The sequence below is a fragment of the Rhinolophus sinicus genome, linkage group LG06 (genome assembly GCF_036562045.2).
Source record: "Rhinolophus sinicus isolate RSC01 linkage group LG06, ASM3656204v1, whole genome shotgun sequence".
NCBI lineage: Eukaryota > Metazoa > Chordata > Mammalia > Chiroptera > Rhinolophidae > Rhinolophus > Rhinolophus sinicus.
Window position 1 is genome coordinate 55,391,691 of NC_133756.1, and position 18,181 is coordinate 55,409,871.

The 18,181-nt window shown below is 36.9% G+C and overlaps 2 protein-coding genes across 5 annotated transcripts in view; one reads left to right on the plus strand and one right to left on the minus strand.

Annotated features, from left to right (window-relative positions):
* The window catches only part of LOC109458541 (uncharacterized), a 48,231-nt gene that overhangs the window by 13,735 nt on the left and 16,315 nt on the right, over positions 1-18,181 (plus strand). For 2 of the 3 annotated variants that reach the window (XR_012497305.1, XM_074335154.1), the window contains one exon: positions 14,809-15,008. The exons of the other annotated variant lie outside the window; for it this stretch is intronic. Coding sequence is in view for 1 of the 2 variants with exons in the window: in XM_074335154.1 (XP_074191255.1) it covers positions 14,809-14,839 (31 nt within the window). In the remaining variant the exon portion in view is untranslated. Of the gene's footprint in view, positions 1-14,808; positions 15,009-18,181 lie in introns of those variants that run through there. 3 annotated transcript variants of the gene reach the window in all.
* DNTTIP2 (deoxynucleotidyltransferase terminal interacting protein 2) lies at positions 1,537-15,134 on the minus strand. 2 transcript variants are annotated; one of them, XM_019752603.2, is made up of 7 exons: positions 15,004-15,134; positions 11,919-13,564; positions 10,374-10,512; positions 7,498-7,593; positions 6,246-6,410; positions 4,657-4,766; positions 1,537-1,911 (listed from the first exon to the last, which is right to left on the minus strand). In XM_019752603.2, the coding sequence occupies exons 1-7, from the start codon at positions 15,073-15,075 to the stop codon at positions 1,818-1,820; spliced, it is 2,322 nt and encodes a 773-aa protein (XP_019608162.2). In that variant the 5' UTR covers positions 15,076-15,134; the 3' UTR covers positions 1,537-1,817. The 2 variants fall into 2 exon arrangements, with proteins under 2 accessions (XP_019608162.2, XP_019608171.2); XM_019752612.2 differs by lacking the exon at positions 15,004-15,134 and adding an exon at positions 14,790-14,929.

Here is an 18,181-nt window from a genome sequence, read left to right on the forward strand (position 1 = left end):
CAGTCTTATATAAGATCCGATTTTATATTATAGTAAAATAAGACTGGGTCTTATATTAATTTTTGCTCCAAAAGACGCATTAGAGCTGACTGTCCAGCTAGGTCTTATTTTCAGGGAAACATGATAGTTTGCCTTTCTCATAGTTAGTGTTCAGTATTTACTGATAACCCTTTTCATTGCAGAACCTCCCCCTACTGCTACCTAAGTTCACATTTCATTTTGAGGTATTTCATTTCTTTTATAAAGCACTCATCTTCTTATGCCACTTAATTACAGGTCATGCTATTGACCCTGCCTCTTGGAAGCTATTAGTAATTGGAAGCATTACTTCTTCACTTTTAAAAGTGGAAACATTTCCCTTTAAAATTGTGTAACAGTAAGATGAATTTTACATTTTAATTAGTCAGATGCTTGGGGAATTGGTTAACTAGAAAGCATTTTTTGTTTAAATCCTTACTGAAAACTTTTCAATAAAATTTAAGTAGTAATTTTGAACAATACTTATTGCTTGAGAGACTGAACTGGATGAGTATCTGCACATATTACAGAAATAGTGTTAAAATATTTTTCATATAATCATGTTTCCTTCTAACTTGCTATTTCTGAGTGGGATCCCATGAATTTAAATTACTCAAGGTTTTATTGAACTTTTCTATACAGTCTTCTCTGCCCCTCACCCCTTTTCCTTTTCTTTAAAACCCTGCCATTTATCCTCTGGACAGCCAAGTATGACCTTTCATCTGACATCCTTAATTATGGGGACCCATGAGACATTTTCTTAGGTCTTACTAATAGGAATAATGGTGTTTATCTAAAGTAGATGTTTTTATCTAATGACAGAACACTGAACACAGAACTGATTTTTTGTGTTAGATGCTAGAAAGCTCAAAGCCCCTTCTTATCAACAGTTGCAGTTATTAAGTTTCAGAATTGTTTTATTAACTTCATCTTGACTTCATTTAATTTTTTCCGTCCTCACTTTCCTCCCCATAATTTCCTCACTTAAAACAAAAAACTAGCTGTGTTGTACACATTTTTTATAAGCTGTCTTAAAAACATTTTGGAACAAGATGGGCAATTTTAGAAATTGTTCAAGATTGTAAGGTATTTTGAAGGCCCCTTTTCATCAGTTTTAACCCAAACTTTCTAGGTTGTCGTCATTATCTTTTAAGTTCCTTTTACAGCTTCATTTAGCTCTCTGATCATATATACTAACATACATTTGCTCTAAGAACACTTGTACCATTCCTTTGGTTTCAACTATGACTTTTATACTGGCCACAAGCAGACCCCGTATCCCTGTACAGAGTTCTGTATTTTCTGGACCTGAATTTACAGTTGATGAAAGGGCATTTCCGTCTACCTGTCTACCTACCTACCTACCTACACATACACACCCCCCTTAATTAAAATATTGTTATGATATTGTTATATTTATCTTTGATCATATTATTTTAAAGCTTTTTGAATGTTAGCAAATCTTACACTTTCTAAATGTCTTTTAATTCAATTTTATGTAAATAACCAAGCATTGAAAACTTTACAAAAACATCATTTATCTTAAATTGGTTAAGGTTCTTTTCCTTTTCTTTCCTTAAAGGGTCGAAGCATGGGTGGGTCTGTTGTAGACACACCTATTTTTATTCTAAGGGGCACATGATCGATTCTCTCTCAAATCAACTTTTTCCAAACAGAAATCCCTATTATATAAATGGGACCAGTGTATGTTAATTTATGTGATGGTGTTAGTTTTCAAAAACATAGTTAGTAAATAAATAAAGGGGGGATATAAAATACTGTGGCTTGCTTGGTGAATTTTAATTGCGAAATTTCTTCTTCTTTCGAAACTTCTTTCCTGCTGCATTTGCTGTTTTTTCAGCCATGATCTCTGAGTACTTCTTTCGGTTATATCTAAGAAGAAAAACCAAACCTTTAAGTTCTAAATAAAGTATGACACCACACATTAGAAGTTAATGTAATCTTTTGGGGAGGGGAGGCCACTTCTAAATCTCAATTTTTCTTTTTGCATTTTTACCATTTATTCGTCACATTTGTACTAAGTTCTACCATGTGTAAGGTGCCATACTAGGAGTTGGGGACAAAGGAGTGAACCAGATAGCCAAAGTCCCTGCCTTCACAGAGCTTAGTCTAGTGAGAAAATATGGCAACTGTAGAGGGAAGCTTTGAAAACTGTCACTAGAGACCCATGCGTGCACTACATCCAGCTACCAGAGAATATCAAATGCTTTAAATATTTTTGTGGGATAGAAATATAAAAATAAGGACTAAGAAAAAAGGTTTACAGTTACCTGAAAACACAATATATTTCTTAGAATCTTAAGAAATATACCACAGAACAATGGTTTTCAAAATGTAGTCTGGGAATGAGACCCTTTCAGACTCCATTAGTTAAAAACTATTTCACAAGAATACCAAGACACTGTTGTCTTTTTCATGCTCACTCTCTCACGAGTATACAGTGAAGTTTCCCAGAGGCTACACAATGTGTGGTATCATAGCAGACTGATGCAGAAGCAAATATGAGGCTCCAACTGTCTTTAAGCCAGACAGTGAAGAGATATGCACTAAATTATTTTTGTTTTGTTTGTGAAACTATGTTAATGTATAATGGATTTGTTATTTTAAAATGAATTAATATTTTCAGTTTCTTAATTTTATTTTCCATTATGGTAAATATTGACAAATGTAACACACAAAAGTTCTTTGGGTCTTCAATAATTTTTAAGAGTTCAAAGGTATCCTCAGACCAGCGAATCGGTGCTATAGACTATTTTCTCATTGGGCTTTGGAAATACAATTTCCAAAGAAGCACAATTTATTGCAGAAAGATAATGATGTAGTAGGTAGAAGCTTCAACAAAAGAAAGCCTGTCATTACACAATTATGAAAAGTTTAAAAATTCTCTAAACATATTAAATTCCTGTGTTCTAAAGCACATTGTGTTACATAAATTTGTTATCACATCACTAAAGCTGAGGATAAGCTAAAAATCTCTTTAAAATAGAAGCTATTTACCATAACTTTACAGCTCACCCAATCCCAAAAGCACAACTTACACAGACTTCCTAACAAACCTAAGGTTAGACTGAAAATGAAACAAAACCAAAAACCACATACAACACAGAAAAGCACATTTTCTTCTGTCCCAAGGACTTTCCTATTAACGAACATGTGATGCATTAAATACATATGGTGAAGTTCCCTATCCCAAAGTGGTGGGAAGACAGAAAACCTCGAGATGGTCGTGGAAGATTAAAACTTCCCGTGGAGAAATGGGCTAGTAGCGTTTCATATACTGTGACATGTAAATTTAGGTGACAATGTTCATTTTAAGTAATGTATTTATCTTAATATATATGGAAAAATGTAATTAACCCATTTACAGTAGCAATGTAAAGTTTCCTTTTAAAATAAAGTAGGCAGTATACAGATAATGGAAACACCGTGAAAAAGGTATTCAATGACTGAATGTGGGAAATAATGAACTGCTAAGAACCTCTAACCTGCAATTTTAAGTTTCATTCTAAATTTCTAGGTTACTGCCCCAACTTCCTTATCCTAAGATTACTTTGTAGTGTTTCAACACTTACCTGTTAACATGTGCTGTGGATTAATCTTGATGATGGCAATCTCAGAAATCACAGCAATGTTGATAGTGCTTATTTCTAAAATTTTCACCATTACCCAGACTAGTTAAATAGCTTACAATAACATTTTAAGTTTGTTTTCCATGCCTACAATCTACATTATTTTTAAAATCTTTGATAAATATTTTCATTTTTGCTATTTAACCAACATGGAACATCAGTAGAGGTTTCTGTATGAGGCATGCTTTTAAATCTCATATATAGATAGATAGATAGATAGATAGATAGATAGATAGATAGATAGCTGCTTCAAGGACATTTAAACATACTCAGATTGCTCCATTTTACATAATCCTCCAATTCCTTATTTACTAGCCCTGCTTTTCCCTTCCTCTTCACAACCTAACTTCTTCAGAGAGTTATGTCCATTTCTTCATTTTCAACTCACTCTCCAATCTTCTGCAGTCTTTCTCCCTATCACTCCCCTAAAACTCCTTATGCAGTTACTGTGACCTCCATGTAACTAAATGCAAAGGAAGTTTTTATTTCATTTGATGTCTCATCAGCATTTATTCCTATTAACCACTCCTCTAGCTTACACCTGCTTAAAACAGTCTCTTTCCTTGACTTCTATGGCGCTGTGCCCTCCTGGCTAGCTCTTCTTTCCCAGTTTCCTTTGCAGGCTCATCTCTTCTAGCCAGTCAAATATTTTTAAGCTTCCCTCTAAAGCAGTGGTTCTAAACTGGGAATGCTTATGCCCTGAAGGGGACATCTGTAAATGCCTGGAGACATTTTTGATTGTCATGAATGTGAGTGTGTATGTGTGTGTGGGTGCTACTGGCATATAGTGGGCAGAGGCCAAGGATGCTGTTAAACATCCTACAGGGCACAGGATAGTCCCACCAAAAAAGAATTATCCCATCTAAAATGTAAATAGTGCTGCTATTGAGAAACTGTGCAACAAAACATTTAAAAATTATCTAAAATTTAAAAAGTTTATGCAAATTTAAAGGAAAGCCAACATAAAGTGAAACATAAATTCCTTTACCTTCTGAACTCAGCATCAGCCAGCAGTTCTTCCACAATAGTTTTCTTCCTTTGTTTCTTTGGAATTCGTGAATGGTAGAAGTCAGCTGGATTGTCAACAATGGTTCCAAACTATGAACAATTGATTGAAATAAGTTATGTAATACTTGAATGCCACATTGTTTTCACATTTCAGGGTGGCTCTAGCAAAGTATATTTATAGAAAGGAATGAAAAACACAAGCTTACATTACACCAAAACGTTAATTGTGCCATTTTTAAAAAGCAAAAATCAATCACCTATTCAATCTGCATTAGGTCACACTAATGATATTTTCTCATTAGAGTTTATAATATATCCAAAATTCCTTTTATATAATTTAGCGCTAGACAGTACATACATTCTTGATGAACAGTGTAACTAGAGGGGAAAAGTAGGACAGATAAACTCTTTTTAGCTTTCCAATTTAATGAAATTGACAAATTCTACATACCTATTTGATCTCCTAGGTTATCATAAATGCTGCCAGCTTAGAACCTTCTTCTTGACAGGTCTGCATTAGTTATACATTCAACTGAGTGAAATTTACCAAGTGTCTACTATGTGTCAGGCACTGTTTTAGATGTTAGGGAAACAAAGATAACATTAGAGGCTCTGAAAACTAACTGACCAATTCTATTTAGCTAAGGGACATAAAGAAGGTTTCATAAAGGATGATATTTTAGCTTGGATTTATATGAGTAAAATTTCACCAAACAAACGGCAGAGCCAAGCACATGCAAAGTCAAATGCCAAGAGCAGTCTGCATATTGAGAAGACTGAGTAGTTGAGTGTGTTTGCACTTCAGAGGGCTCTGTGAAAAAGGGAGGGCTGAACTGGTTTGGATGCAGACTGTGAAGGGCCACATTAAGGGGTACAGACTACCCTCCAGGTCACAAAGAATCACTGAAGGTGTCACTGAATGACATCTGTGATATCACTGATTGGAGGCATCTCACAAACAGATTGCCTTTTTTTGTTGTTGTGTTTTAAAGAATAGATGACTGACTACAATGTGAAAGATGGACTAGAGAGAGAACAGACCTAGCGGCAAAGTACTACTGTATAATAACAATCTAGATGAGTTACATGAAAGGTAATCAATAAGAGCAAAATGAACTTGAGAGCCACCGATTAACTCCATTGGGCTTTCATCTGAATGAAAACACCTTGAAAACCAACTTTAAGTTATTTTGAGAATTTGCCTGAGGATACCCCTCTACCTTGAAAAGAAGAGTTTGGTACAAATGATTCCCTTTCCCCATCCATCCCGTAAGAATTCTTGCTCTTAGGCTAGTACTATTCATACATGGAACGCCGATCTTATACATTCCGTAACTTTTAGAGCGATGACCTAGGAACCTAGTTACTATCTGCAACACTGTCTCTCTATATGAAAAGCCATTACAAGCTAGTAGCTGTCTGAGCTGAGTTCTGACCATTATTATATGATCTGAGCAGATGTGCATCGTAGATATTCATCTATTTTAGAGTAAACAGAAAGATCACACTATAGTGCTTTCCAAACTAAAATCCACATAACCTCACCACTACATTCTGTTTGCTTCATACCTGGAAGTACTTAGGGAAGCCATCCCTATCATTTTTCTTGTAAAATCTTTTTGGGTCCATGCCAGCTCTCATCTTCAGTACTTTGAGATCATTTTTCAGTTCTTCTGTCAATTCTGGAGCTTTCATACCAAACCAGCCATCACCTGCTGTTTTTTGTCGCTCTTTCTGAAATTCAGATTTAAAAAACAATTAAACGGAAAATTCTAACTTTAATAAACAGTGTATAAACTATTTCTCATTTCCCCCATAATTGTACACACAGAAAATTTCATTAATTAAAAACAAGTAAGGTTATGTTACAGAATGTATTAGTATCCAAACTATCTTCCATAAAAGGAATTAAATCACAAAAATGATTTCTCTGGTAAATTTGGCAAAAGCATTATTAGTTTCATAAAAGAGGGCTCCTAAAATTTAATTTTGTATTTTAGTAAGAACTGATGAGTTGGTGGGCGAATAACCCACAGCTTTAATTTTTATTGTCTAAAATAGCCCACACAAGAGATAACGTATAAAAACATTTTCACTTCTGGAGCTTACATATAAACACTAATACTTGTATTCTGTCACTCAGATATCTCAAAGTCACTCACTCCAACAGTCCAGAAATCTGTATTATTTCTTTGGGAAAAAAAAAAGTCTGTTCTTTTGAAACTCCTAGCAAGTGATTTGCTTAATTTTTTTTTGTTTTGTTCCACTCATGCAACAATTATGAAGTATTTACCATGTGCCAAGGGGCTTCCTATTAATGACTATATTACTGGAGCACCTTCCTCAAATTTCCTCCAAGCTCTCTCAATATCTTTATGCTTATTAGTTGAAATGTCAGATCAGATGGAAGCAATCCCTATATTATACTAGAGAAAAGATTCTGTTCTCTCATTTGGCAGACTAAAAAGTAGGGTTTTTGGCTGGCTACATTAAGTTTTCTACAACAGCCTGCAACAGAATTCCTAGCCTTTAGTGAACAGTACCTATAAATCAAGAGGCGTGGACACTGACCTTGCCTGGTGGCTGTCACTGTTTTTAAGGAAGGAAAAAATAAAGCTGTATCGGTGTACCACCTGGTGCACTTTCACTTTGTGAAATCCACATAAAACGTGTTTATGGAACCATATTTTATGGGCCCTTAGGTATCCATGACAATTTTCTTTGGAAATATATTTTTAATTTTACAACCATATTGTATTAGCTGAACACATACAGTCGAACACATCTAAACATTCTAAATAATGAGAGTCACTGTACTTACTCTGCGTTTTTTTTGAAGTTGGTATTTTGATTCTCTGTACGGTGGGACACAATAGTTTTTTTCAAAATCAGGAGTAATGACGGCTTTCTTCAGAAGCTATAAAATTATTAAATTGGTTTTAAAATAATGTCAGAATGTCATATAATTTCAACCTTTTTTGCCTTATAAGGGAAACATCTTTCAGACTGAAGACTACTCCAAATATATTAACCTTTATGCACAGACATGCTATTGCCAAGTTGTTCCTGTCCTTATATCACAGTAAAAATGTTTTAGGAGGCAAACTGAAGGATTATTTTAGGTAATCTATAAAATCGATTACTAAATTCAAAGTTCTTTTACTAATTAGAATCTGTACACATCAGATTTACACTGACATGTCCATTTGTACTTACTGATTTGCAACCAGGTACCTGCACCAAACTGGAAAATAAAGACAATAGAACAATGCAGTGATGGCTCTTGAAAGCCCTGAAAAAAACCTGACTAGTTTTTAAGTACTTTTGATATTGGTAAAACAGCTTCTTGTGATCTGAGGATACTGGCTAGACTATTAATAAGTATAGCAATAATAGATTTCTATTAAACAACATATACTTTTTATATTATACCAACAAGACCTATGTAGATAAGTCTGCTTTTTGCAACTCAACATATCTTGGATGATCTTTCAATGTCAATTCATACATAGATCAGTAACTTTCTTATAAATTGCTGCTATAATTTTTCTTCTGACATTTAAAGTATCCATTAAACTTTTAAACACTGTAACCACCTGTGCACATTTGTGATTATATCTATCAGACAGGTTCCAAAATGTGTCATTTAAATTTTGATAGGTACTGGTAAACTATCTCACAAATAGTATGAACTCCTACCAGCCTTTTTCTTTACACTGCCACCATTATCTTTTTGCATACTGTGAGTGGTGCCTCTTGGCTATTTTCCTTTGCTGTTGATCGTCTTTTTGTGTAGCTAGTAGCTATATATGTGTAAGTCCTCTTCTGTGGGAATGCCTGTCCTCTTTCAGGTTCATTTTTAAATAGGGTTGTGTTCTTACTAATTTGTAATGTATTTTGTATTTTAGTGGTATTAACCTATGGTCTTTTTTGTTTATAACTGCGTAAGTTTTAAAATTTTGTGTTGTCAGGTCTGTTAATCTTTTCCTAAATGACTTCTGCAGTTTGTTACTTACCTAGGATAACTAAATATTGTCATACTGTTTGTGTGACTAAAAGGAGTCTCAGGGTAGTCATTTCGCTAGTGCAAGAACTAAAGAAGACTACTCAACTCTCAAAATAGCTCACAGGAATACAGCAAATATTAATTTAGTCAATAAAATATGACATTATCGATTCAAAAATCAATTACCAATTAAGATATCCCCAATTCAGGTTAAAGCCTATAAGTTTCTGGGTAGCACAGTAGTTTAGACTTTCCTATTATTCAAACAAGAGAGTATATATGACATTTATTTAACAGATTACTAGTTTCTTGTGCATCAAGTACCATACTTGGCTTTAGGACAGTGGCTCTCAACTGGGAGAAATGGGCAATGTCTGAAGACATTTTTGGTACGTGTGTGGGGGTGTGGATGCTACTCACATCTAGTGGGTAGAGACCAGGGCTGCTGCTAAACATGCTACAATGCATTCTCCCACAAGAATTACCCAGCCCAAAACATTGGTATTGCTAAGGTTGAGAAATCTGTTTTAGGAACACAAAGATAAAAGACATTGAAATAACAATTATACCACATGATTAATAATGAATCTGATTGATACTGAGTGTTACAGAAACACAGAGGAGGTTGGCGGAAGGACTAGCATCCAAGAATGTTTCCCAAAGGCAGTGATCTATGATCGCTGCACTGGCCTGGGGCCTGGGAAAGAGCAGGGTATGTTCAGGGAATAATAGTCTTCAGTGGCCAGAACACAGCAGGTGGACAGTCAGAGCTGGAGGAACAGAAACACCTTGAAGGCTCCGAGGAACCACTGAAGGACTTAAACAGGAGAATATCAAGGTTAGATTTGTGTTTTTAGAATGAGAAATCTAGCAAAAGTATGGAGAATAGCTTGAATGACAAAGAGTAAGGGTGCTACTGGGTAGTTAAGATGAAAACTAAAGTTCTGAATGAGCCAGTAACAGTGGGGTGAAAAGGAGGGAACAGAGCAGAAACAATGTAAGGAGCATCTGGCCTAGGCTTAGTGACGGACTGCAAAAGGGAGAGAGATTTTGATCATTTGTCCGGATCATTAACCAGGACAGAGAATACAAGAGGAGGAGGGGGTCCAGGCAGGGAACACAAGTAGGACAATTAGTGAGGTCAAGTGCCTGAGCACATATGAAGAGGTAACAGGTACCTGAATTTAACAACCTGAAGAGGCACCAAGGCTAAAAAAACAGATGTGGGAAAAAGCCATGCAAGGTGGTAGCTAAAGCTGAGGGTTTGGATGAGGTCACTACCCTATAATTTCCTCCTGAAATTAAATGTACAACTTTATGTCTATGTGCAATGTGCACTTTTTCCTGGTGGGAGAGGGGGGCACTCAAAGCTTTCAGATTCTCAATAGGGTCCAGAACAGTTAAGAACCAAAAGTATAGCAAGAAAAGAAAACACAACCCCTGGGATCATAAGCAGTGGATGCAAGAAGAGGAACATTGATCCTGTATTACTTTATTTTTCGAGAGTCATAGTTTAACGCTAGAACTTTATAAAAAGAAAAAATGATTGTTCTGGAAAGAGGGGAAAAAAGGAGCACAGTATGCTCATGTAATTTCACTGTAGGAAAATTAGTCTCTTACCAAGGAGTAACCATTTCTATAAGTAACTGGCTAGTTCTCTGAAAACTTACAGGACGCTTCATGTAACTTACCTCATTTTTCTTTTTCTCCTTGATCTGTGTTATGGTTTTCTTGTTCGACTGTAGTTTGTCTGCATTAAAATTAATATACAAACCACCCAATTGCTTGATACTCAGACCAGGGTCTATGCTGCTGCTTGTCAACTTTAGACTGTAAGAGAAATGGTCACTTAAAGATCAAGCAATGAAATCAAAATGGAAACAACTGAGACTGTATTTTTAAAATCACTTTTTTCCTCTCTCCCCTTTTACCGTCAATGACAAAAAAAAAAATCTTATTTTTATAATGGAGTTTTGAAAAACTGAACAAATACTAAATCTAGTAAAGTCATTAAGAAAAAAAATTCTGGAATAATGATTTAAACAAAGTATCTTTTTGGGAGCACATCCAAATTCTCCAGATTTTCTTTAAGAGGATTAAGGCCATGTAATGTCAATAAATTTCATAAAAAGGTTTTTCTAAAGAATTACAAAAAAGAGGAGGAGATACACCTGGCAATTCAGCTCAACTTCATATATAGGTAGTGAGTTAATAAATGTACACAACTCCATCTCTAAAACCAATGAGAAAGACGGGTTCTTCTACTCTGAACTTCCAAGTTATCCAAACTTAGAATATTTATCTGGACCAAAGGCATTTGGTAGTGCCTCTAAATCAAGGGAGTTTTATACAACAATGACCATATTTCCCACTGGAGCTTTTTAAAAATATAAATGTCACACCCAAGATCTACCAAATTAAAATCTTTTGCAGTTGCCCTCGGCTCCTGCTATATTTATGTAATAAGAATTTCTACTTTATATCACTGTGGGGTCCTTTTTATAAGTACACTTGGACTTACAGTCACTTTCTTCCCTAATTATTCATATATACTAAGCAGTTGACAGTTCTGATAACCAACCTCTACTGGAAAGTGAAGTTATTTTATTGCAGTGCCTTGGCAGTGATTCTCAACTCTAAATCTACATTATCCAGGTAGGAGTGTGGCTTTTAAAAAACTAAGCATGCCTGAGCCTCGCCTCAGAGACTGACTTCACTGGTTTAAGAGTGAAGACTGGACATCTGTTAATGCATAGTTCCTTACAAGGATCCCTGTATTTCTGGTGGATACACTGCAACCAAGGGCCTGTGCCTGGGAAAAAGAAATTTATAACAGAGAAAAAGAAACTAAATAGCCCCAAACATTAATGCTTTTCAATGGGTGATGGGATTATAGGTGACTATTTTTCTCAGGCATTCTTTATTTTTCAATTTTTTTCTACAATTAACATACAGTAAAAAAACAAGTTACTTTACTTTCCTTGCTCTTAACAGTCATGCAGGAAAATCCTAACAGATGATTTCTAATATATCATCAAAAAGGACACTTTCAGCTATCATTGGTGGGAAAACTATGACTAGAAAAGGCATCCACAGAGGTGAAGGAAATGCTGGATAAAAGAGTTCTTCCAGAAAGAACCCGAGGCAGTAATTTTCTCAATCCCCGTTTTCTATTATTTTATATTTTTATGGTAAATTAACTGTTGGATACTTTTTAAAATAAAGGTAAAACTTACAGTTTAGACTTTGTGCCATTTAGTAAGTCGTCTTCATCACTAAACTCATCATCTTTATTTTGGTCATGGTCTGATGGTTCTTCTTCACTTGCTTCCTCCTCTTCCTCATCTTCTTTTTCTTCCTCAGTGGCAACTTCACTTGATTTGTCTTCCTCATCCAAGTAAAAATTTTTATCAGCACTCAATCCAGGAGTTGTGTCAATTACAAACAATGGACTGTCACAGAACTTATTTTCTGAGTCTCCATTTAATGTCTCCTTTTGACCACTATTTTCAGCAAAACACACAGTGTCCTCTTCATTCTCACTGTTTTCAGACTGCTGGCTTTCATCACTGCTGAGAAGTAATAAAACAGAATCACCTTTATCCTGAGATTTGTTAAGCTCAGACTTGTATAGTTTGGTATCACACTCAAAATCTACATCCCTTTCTTTGTTCACGTCTTCACTGACAGCTAGAACTGTGCACTCTTCTTCATCACTTCCACCCCCATCACTCAATGTCAGGTAACTTGTTTTCATGGTGCTCTTGCTCTCTTCAGGCCACCTGTCTATTTCTACAACTGCAAATGTTTGAGCTAATGATTTCATTACAGTCTCACAGTTCAGATTTGAGAGCTTTGATGTAGTTTTGTCATTTTGGGGTGTTGAATGCCTTTGAGAAAGTAACTGCTGAAGGCCAGTGTCCTGAAGTTCAGAAAGATTCAACTCAGAATTTTTCTCATTAATTTCTTTCCCCTCATCTATCATCCCTTCAGCTTCTTCATCTAAGCTCTTACAGTTCTGCTTTATTTCTTCGAGAGGTGCAACACTGGCCTGTTTTTCTTCTTGTATATTAAAACATTGGCCTTTTTGCACTGTTAGGTTTTTTCCTGAATTTCCAGGGAAGGAATCATTATCAAAGTCATTGCACATTTCACTATTAGACAGATTTGGCTTATTTATCTGAGAAAGAGCTCTTGCTTGTAAATGAGATGAAGTTTGTCTGGTATCTAAATCCTCTGAATTTGTAGGTGTGTTTCCCATTTGCTTTTCATTTTCTGGTATAATCTTAGTATCTTTCTCCTCCAGCTGTGGTTGTAATTTCCTCTGCATACTCCTTGTTCTCCGAGCTGCAATTCCGGAAAATGCAGAAATATCTGAGCATGATGACTCAGCATCAGAAATAGCTTCTGCATGTGATTCTTGGCGTGGATCCGTTTGGGATTTAGCTTTACATTTTCTGGTTCTTGTAGTTACTACTGTAGGAGAGACAATTCTAGAAATACCTGAAACATGCGATTCTGCTTCAGACAATTCTTCAGAATGAGACTCATTTTTTGGAGTTACTTTCAGCCTTTTCCTAACACTGGACACTGGGGTGCATGCAACTACAATTTGCCTTCTCCTAGTTACTCTTAAAATGGTATCCTGGAGCGCAGACACAGAAGAACAGTTTGACTCCGCTTCAGAGGTCTCTCCATCAGTAGGTGGTTTGTTCATTTCGGGTAATGAGCCTATAGTTCTGCTCTTCCTCTTTCCAGTTTTAGAAGTTCTAGGGATTGGACTTGGTTTCCTAGTGCTCTGCGATTCAGTAGTACTTGAGTCATCAGAAGGAGACTCCGTCCTGCCTTTCAGACGTGCTTGAATTCTTTTAGCAGCAGAATTCTGTAAGCCAGAGAAAACACACTATTACCGTATTTTGCCATGTATAATGTGCACTTTTTTGGCCCAAATTTGTGAGGGAAAAATCAGGATGTGCATTATACATGGGTAGTACTAATTCCGTATCTATATAAATGTTTTCAGTTCTTTTATTTATGCTTATGAGTTAAAAGTGTAACTCTAGAAATCAATAACAATCCTGTCTGCAAAATAATACCCTGGTATATGATAATCGGTTTTGTTGAACTTAAGGACGAACTTGCAATGACAAAGAATTCTTGGCCTTCTATAATGCGTAAATATCATCAATTTGTTACCAGCACATAAAATTTCTTGTACCTTGTATCTGTTCCTGTACTTTGTAATTATTTGTTACATAAAATTCATTGTACCGTTATATATTAAAAAACAATAAATTCCTTTATAATACAAAAACAAGTACCAAATGTAAACAAATAAAAATTTGAATTAAAAAATTAAAATGAAAGGTCTGTTCCCTGAAAGTCTGGGCCAAAAACATGGGTGTGCTTTATGCACAGGGGCGCATTTTACACGGCTAAATACGATAATTTACGTAGGGCTGGGACGCAGGCAAAGTGAGTGAGGCACTCCCCTCAGGAACAAATCTTAAGAGGGCACTAAAAAAACACAGTAAACCAGATGAATAGAAAACCACCACCCAACATTTAAAAAAATCAAAAGCTTAAATACTAGATCTGCCCCTGCATTTACAGGGCCCTGCTTCACTCGCCTCATCCAAGTCTTGGTTATGACTTTGGCGAGAAAAAAAAAATTAATAGAAAATTTTCTCTACTCAAAAAAGTCAAATATGCTAGGTGGACCTACATTCCGACACACGGGAAAGGGAAGAACATTAACTCTGAGCAAAGATGTGTTTAGGTACACACACCGATAGAATCGGTCTCTGCCCTTATTTACATACATAAGGGAGTTAACGCTCCATTCCCTTCATCGCAGAATCCGAGGCAGCGCCTTACTAGCGCCCCTGAGACCTACCAAGCGGCATCACCGCAGATATCCCCACGCCGAAAGGAGGTGCCTTAGCTAGCATCCCCACGTGACAACAGTGTCCTCGCCAGCCCCCATAAATCAGGCTCTTGCTTGGTGGCCGAAATTAATCCTTAGTACAGTGTTAGCAGTAAAATTAAAAGGCTTGAGCTGTGCATTTGCATTACGGAGCTAAACTACTCAAAGCAAGTTATCTAACCTCTCCGTTTCATACGAAGGAGTTCCTTAAAAGACTGTAGTGAGGCGTGAAGACGAAGGGAGAGGCTTAGCGCGGGACCTGGTGCGCAGCAGCGCGCGGCAAGCTCCAGCCCTTTCCGCCGCTCCTCCCGACGCTCCGCGGGACACTTGCGCCGCCCCACCGGCCTGAGCGCCGTTCTGCGAAGCAGCAATGAGGGAGGTTTGCTGTTTCCTACCTTCTGCGCGGAACTTTCAGCCGTCGTAGCTTGGATACGGGCCTGAGGCCGCGCTGACCTGGTAACCACCATCTTACCGGCTCGCGGCCACGAGCGCGGCGCCGCGACTGTCCCGGCGCCCCGGAAGTGCGTCAGACAACTGCCTCGCTCGCGTTTTCCGCGAGGATTGCGGAACTCGCGAGAATCTCTTACCAGCTTCCGCCCCGCCTACTTCGCCCCTCCCGGACCTGGGGATCGCCAAGGGTACAGGTTTTAACGTTCACTCCAGTGCGGTAGAAGACAGAGCATCTTTTTGCAGGAAGAGACCTTAGCGGGGGCGACGAAACTCGCAGTGACAGAGGTCCCTCGTCCCGTTTCGAACGGACGATTTGGAAATTCACATCTCTGCCCCACTCCATCCATCCTCAAATTTTTCGGCAATTCTGAATGAAGCTTTTAATGTAGCCAGGGATGTGGCAGAAGGAGACGTTTGCATTATTTGTAATACTTTTGGTTTTCTTTAATTTTTCTTATTTGTTTTTTTAGTTATATACTCTTACATTATTTGTGAAGTTAAATATAAATAAAATTTAAAGACTTGTTTGGGGTAAAGATGTTTATGTTAAAAACTCCAGGAACTCGGAGACTAGTTAAGAAGCCATATAATCTAAAGGTAATGTGGTGGCTAGGGATTGGAAATAAGCAGAAAAGAAATGTTAAAGAAATTGTAAAGGAGAGCGATAACTTTTTGTTTTTTTGCAGTGAAAGGAAGAGAATGACCAGAATCAAGAGAGGCTTTTGGTTTTCTTTTAGGGTGAAGGGTGGAGAGCTAGAATGAGTGAGGGGAATGTAAAGGGATTGAAGTAGACGGATATTGGAGGTGAGAAAGGATGAGCGCCTCACTACATGTATATTCTACTTCTTTATAACAGAAAACCGATTTTTTCCCCTTAATGTCACAAAGCAGATTTTTCGGTAGGCACATGCCGCCTCCCTACTAAACAGCTCTCTTGCAGCCAGATGTGGCTAAATTTTGGCCGATTACATATAAATGGAATGTTGTGTAGTTTTTTTAGGGACATCTTAAAGAGAGGAGATCCTGCCTGCCTTCTTTACTTTCATTTTACTCCCTGGAAAGTTGTGCTCTCTAGTTTTCAAGCAGCAATTTTGTGCCATGAGGATGAGGGACACACTTCAGGGATGGCAGAGGAGTGAGAAAAAAACACGGGTCCCAGACAACCGGTAGAGCTGCTTATCAGTCCTAAATAGCCTACTTCTACATCTGCTTCACCTGAGAGAAACATGTCTTTTTAAGCCACTGTTATTTGGGGATTTTCTGTTATTTGCAGCCAAACCTGATCCCAACTAAAGAATGGAATAAAAAACAGAGATGGAGGGTTTAGCCACAGAAGAATGCTCCCTCCTTGGAGGCTGGAGGGAAGAGGTGATATTTGAAGCAGAGAGGAGAATGTGACTACAGGAAGTTAAAGTGGAGAGAAGAGGAGGGTATTTTTGGATAACCTCTTTCTTTAGAAGATTCATCTGCTCAGAAGAATGGAAAAGGTTTACATTGATTCTTGGGAATGTGGTGAGGAGCAAAAAAGAAGGAATTTTGGTAGGGCCAAGTAGCTGTGATACTAAGAGTAAGAACAGAAAAAGGTTAGATTTGAAGAGATAGCAGACCGGTATAGAGGAAGGAAAGTGTACCTATTGGTGGTCAAAGCAGCAGAGAATAGCAGCATCATAGTATTGAGCACTTACTATATGCTAGGCATTAAGTGCTTTATGTGTGTTAACTCATTTAATCTCTGCAAAAACTTTAATGTGAGCAAATACATGAAAATAGAAATTAAGGTAGCAGGAGTGGGTATAGAAAAATTGGGAGAGTATATGAAAATCAATGTGTAATACTCACTTGCGAGAATGGCCCCTTTAAAGTAAAACAAACAAAAATCACAATCTAAAAAGGTCAAGAAACAAAATACCAAAATTAAAATGTCAATTCATATTCATAATCTGAGAAGACTAAGCTGGTCTATTATCAACAGGTCTGCTGATCACAGACCAAACTGCAAAATGTGTTTCCCATGTCTGCCCTGTTTAGCTATTTGTTAGGTTGATGGAAAAGTAACTGCGTTTAAAAGGTTAATAATTACAAAAACCGCAATTACTTTTGCACCAACTTAACACTTTCTTTGTCTACCCTCTTTACCCAAAGTGGATGTGGGGCAAATACAGTATACCCACTTTTAGTAAGTACGGTATAAAAATACAGTACATATTACTCAGGTCCAAAGGGAGACTCTTACCTTGATAGTCTAGATTTTACTAATTAAACCCTTAAACTGAAGGGTTGAGTCTCTCTCTGGAATTTTAGGCATTAACTAAAAGATGCGTTTTAGTGCATGAGCCTTCAAATAATAGATACTATTCATGGTCACTCTGCATTATTACATATAAAATGTTACTTTTAAATTAAGTTTGACCTGTAAGAAGGTCCCCAATAATCCCATCTCCTGGTTTCAAACCCTTGAGTGTGGGCTGAACCTAGTGACAATAAGAAGAATCACAAAAGTGATGGATATCACTTTAAGATTGGGTTATAAAAAAGGCTGGCTTCCACCTTGCTCTCTCTCACTTGTTCATTCTGCGGGAAGCTAGCTGCAAGTTACCATGTGACAATGAAGTGAGGGAGGCCTCTGGCCTTCAGCTAGTGAGAAATGAGTTCAGCCAATAAGCACATGAGTGAGTTTAGAAGCAGACCAACCTCAATCACGCATAGAGGTGAGACTAATCTCAGCTGATACTTTGCTTGCAAACTTTGGAGAGATTTGCAGTATCCAAACAACAGCAAAGATAAGTAACTATTGAATAATTTTGTTCTAAAATTTTATGTAAAGGAAATAATACAATATGTACTTTCATGTCTTGTTTCTTTCACTCAGCATGTTTCTGAGATTCAGCTGTTATTTAATTGCTGAGTAGTATTCCATTCATTGTATGATTATAATACAACTCATTTATCCATTGAACTGTTAGTAGCATTTGGGTGGTTTCCAATTTTCAGCTATTATGAGTAAAGTGCTATAAACATATGTGTCCTTTTTGGACATTTTTTTTTTTTTTTTTTGAATTGCTGGTCATTTGGTTGTGTACATTTAATTTTGTAGGAAATAGTTTTTTTCCATAACGGTCATAC

Coding starts and splice junctions, on each gene's coding strand:
- DNTTIP2 (XM_019752603.2), bottom strand. CDS start 15,075: ATGGTGGTTACCAGGTCAGCGCGGCCTCAGGCCCGTATCCAAGCTACG. Junction 13,565..15,003: donor CTGAAAGTTCCGCGCAGAAG/GTAGGAAACAGC, acceptor TCTGGCTTACAG/AATTCTGCTGCTAAAAGAAT. Junction 6,411..7,497: donor AACTTCAAAAAAAACGCAGA/GTAAGTACAGTG, acceptor TCTGAATTTCAG/AAAGAGCGACAAAAAACAGC.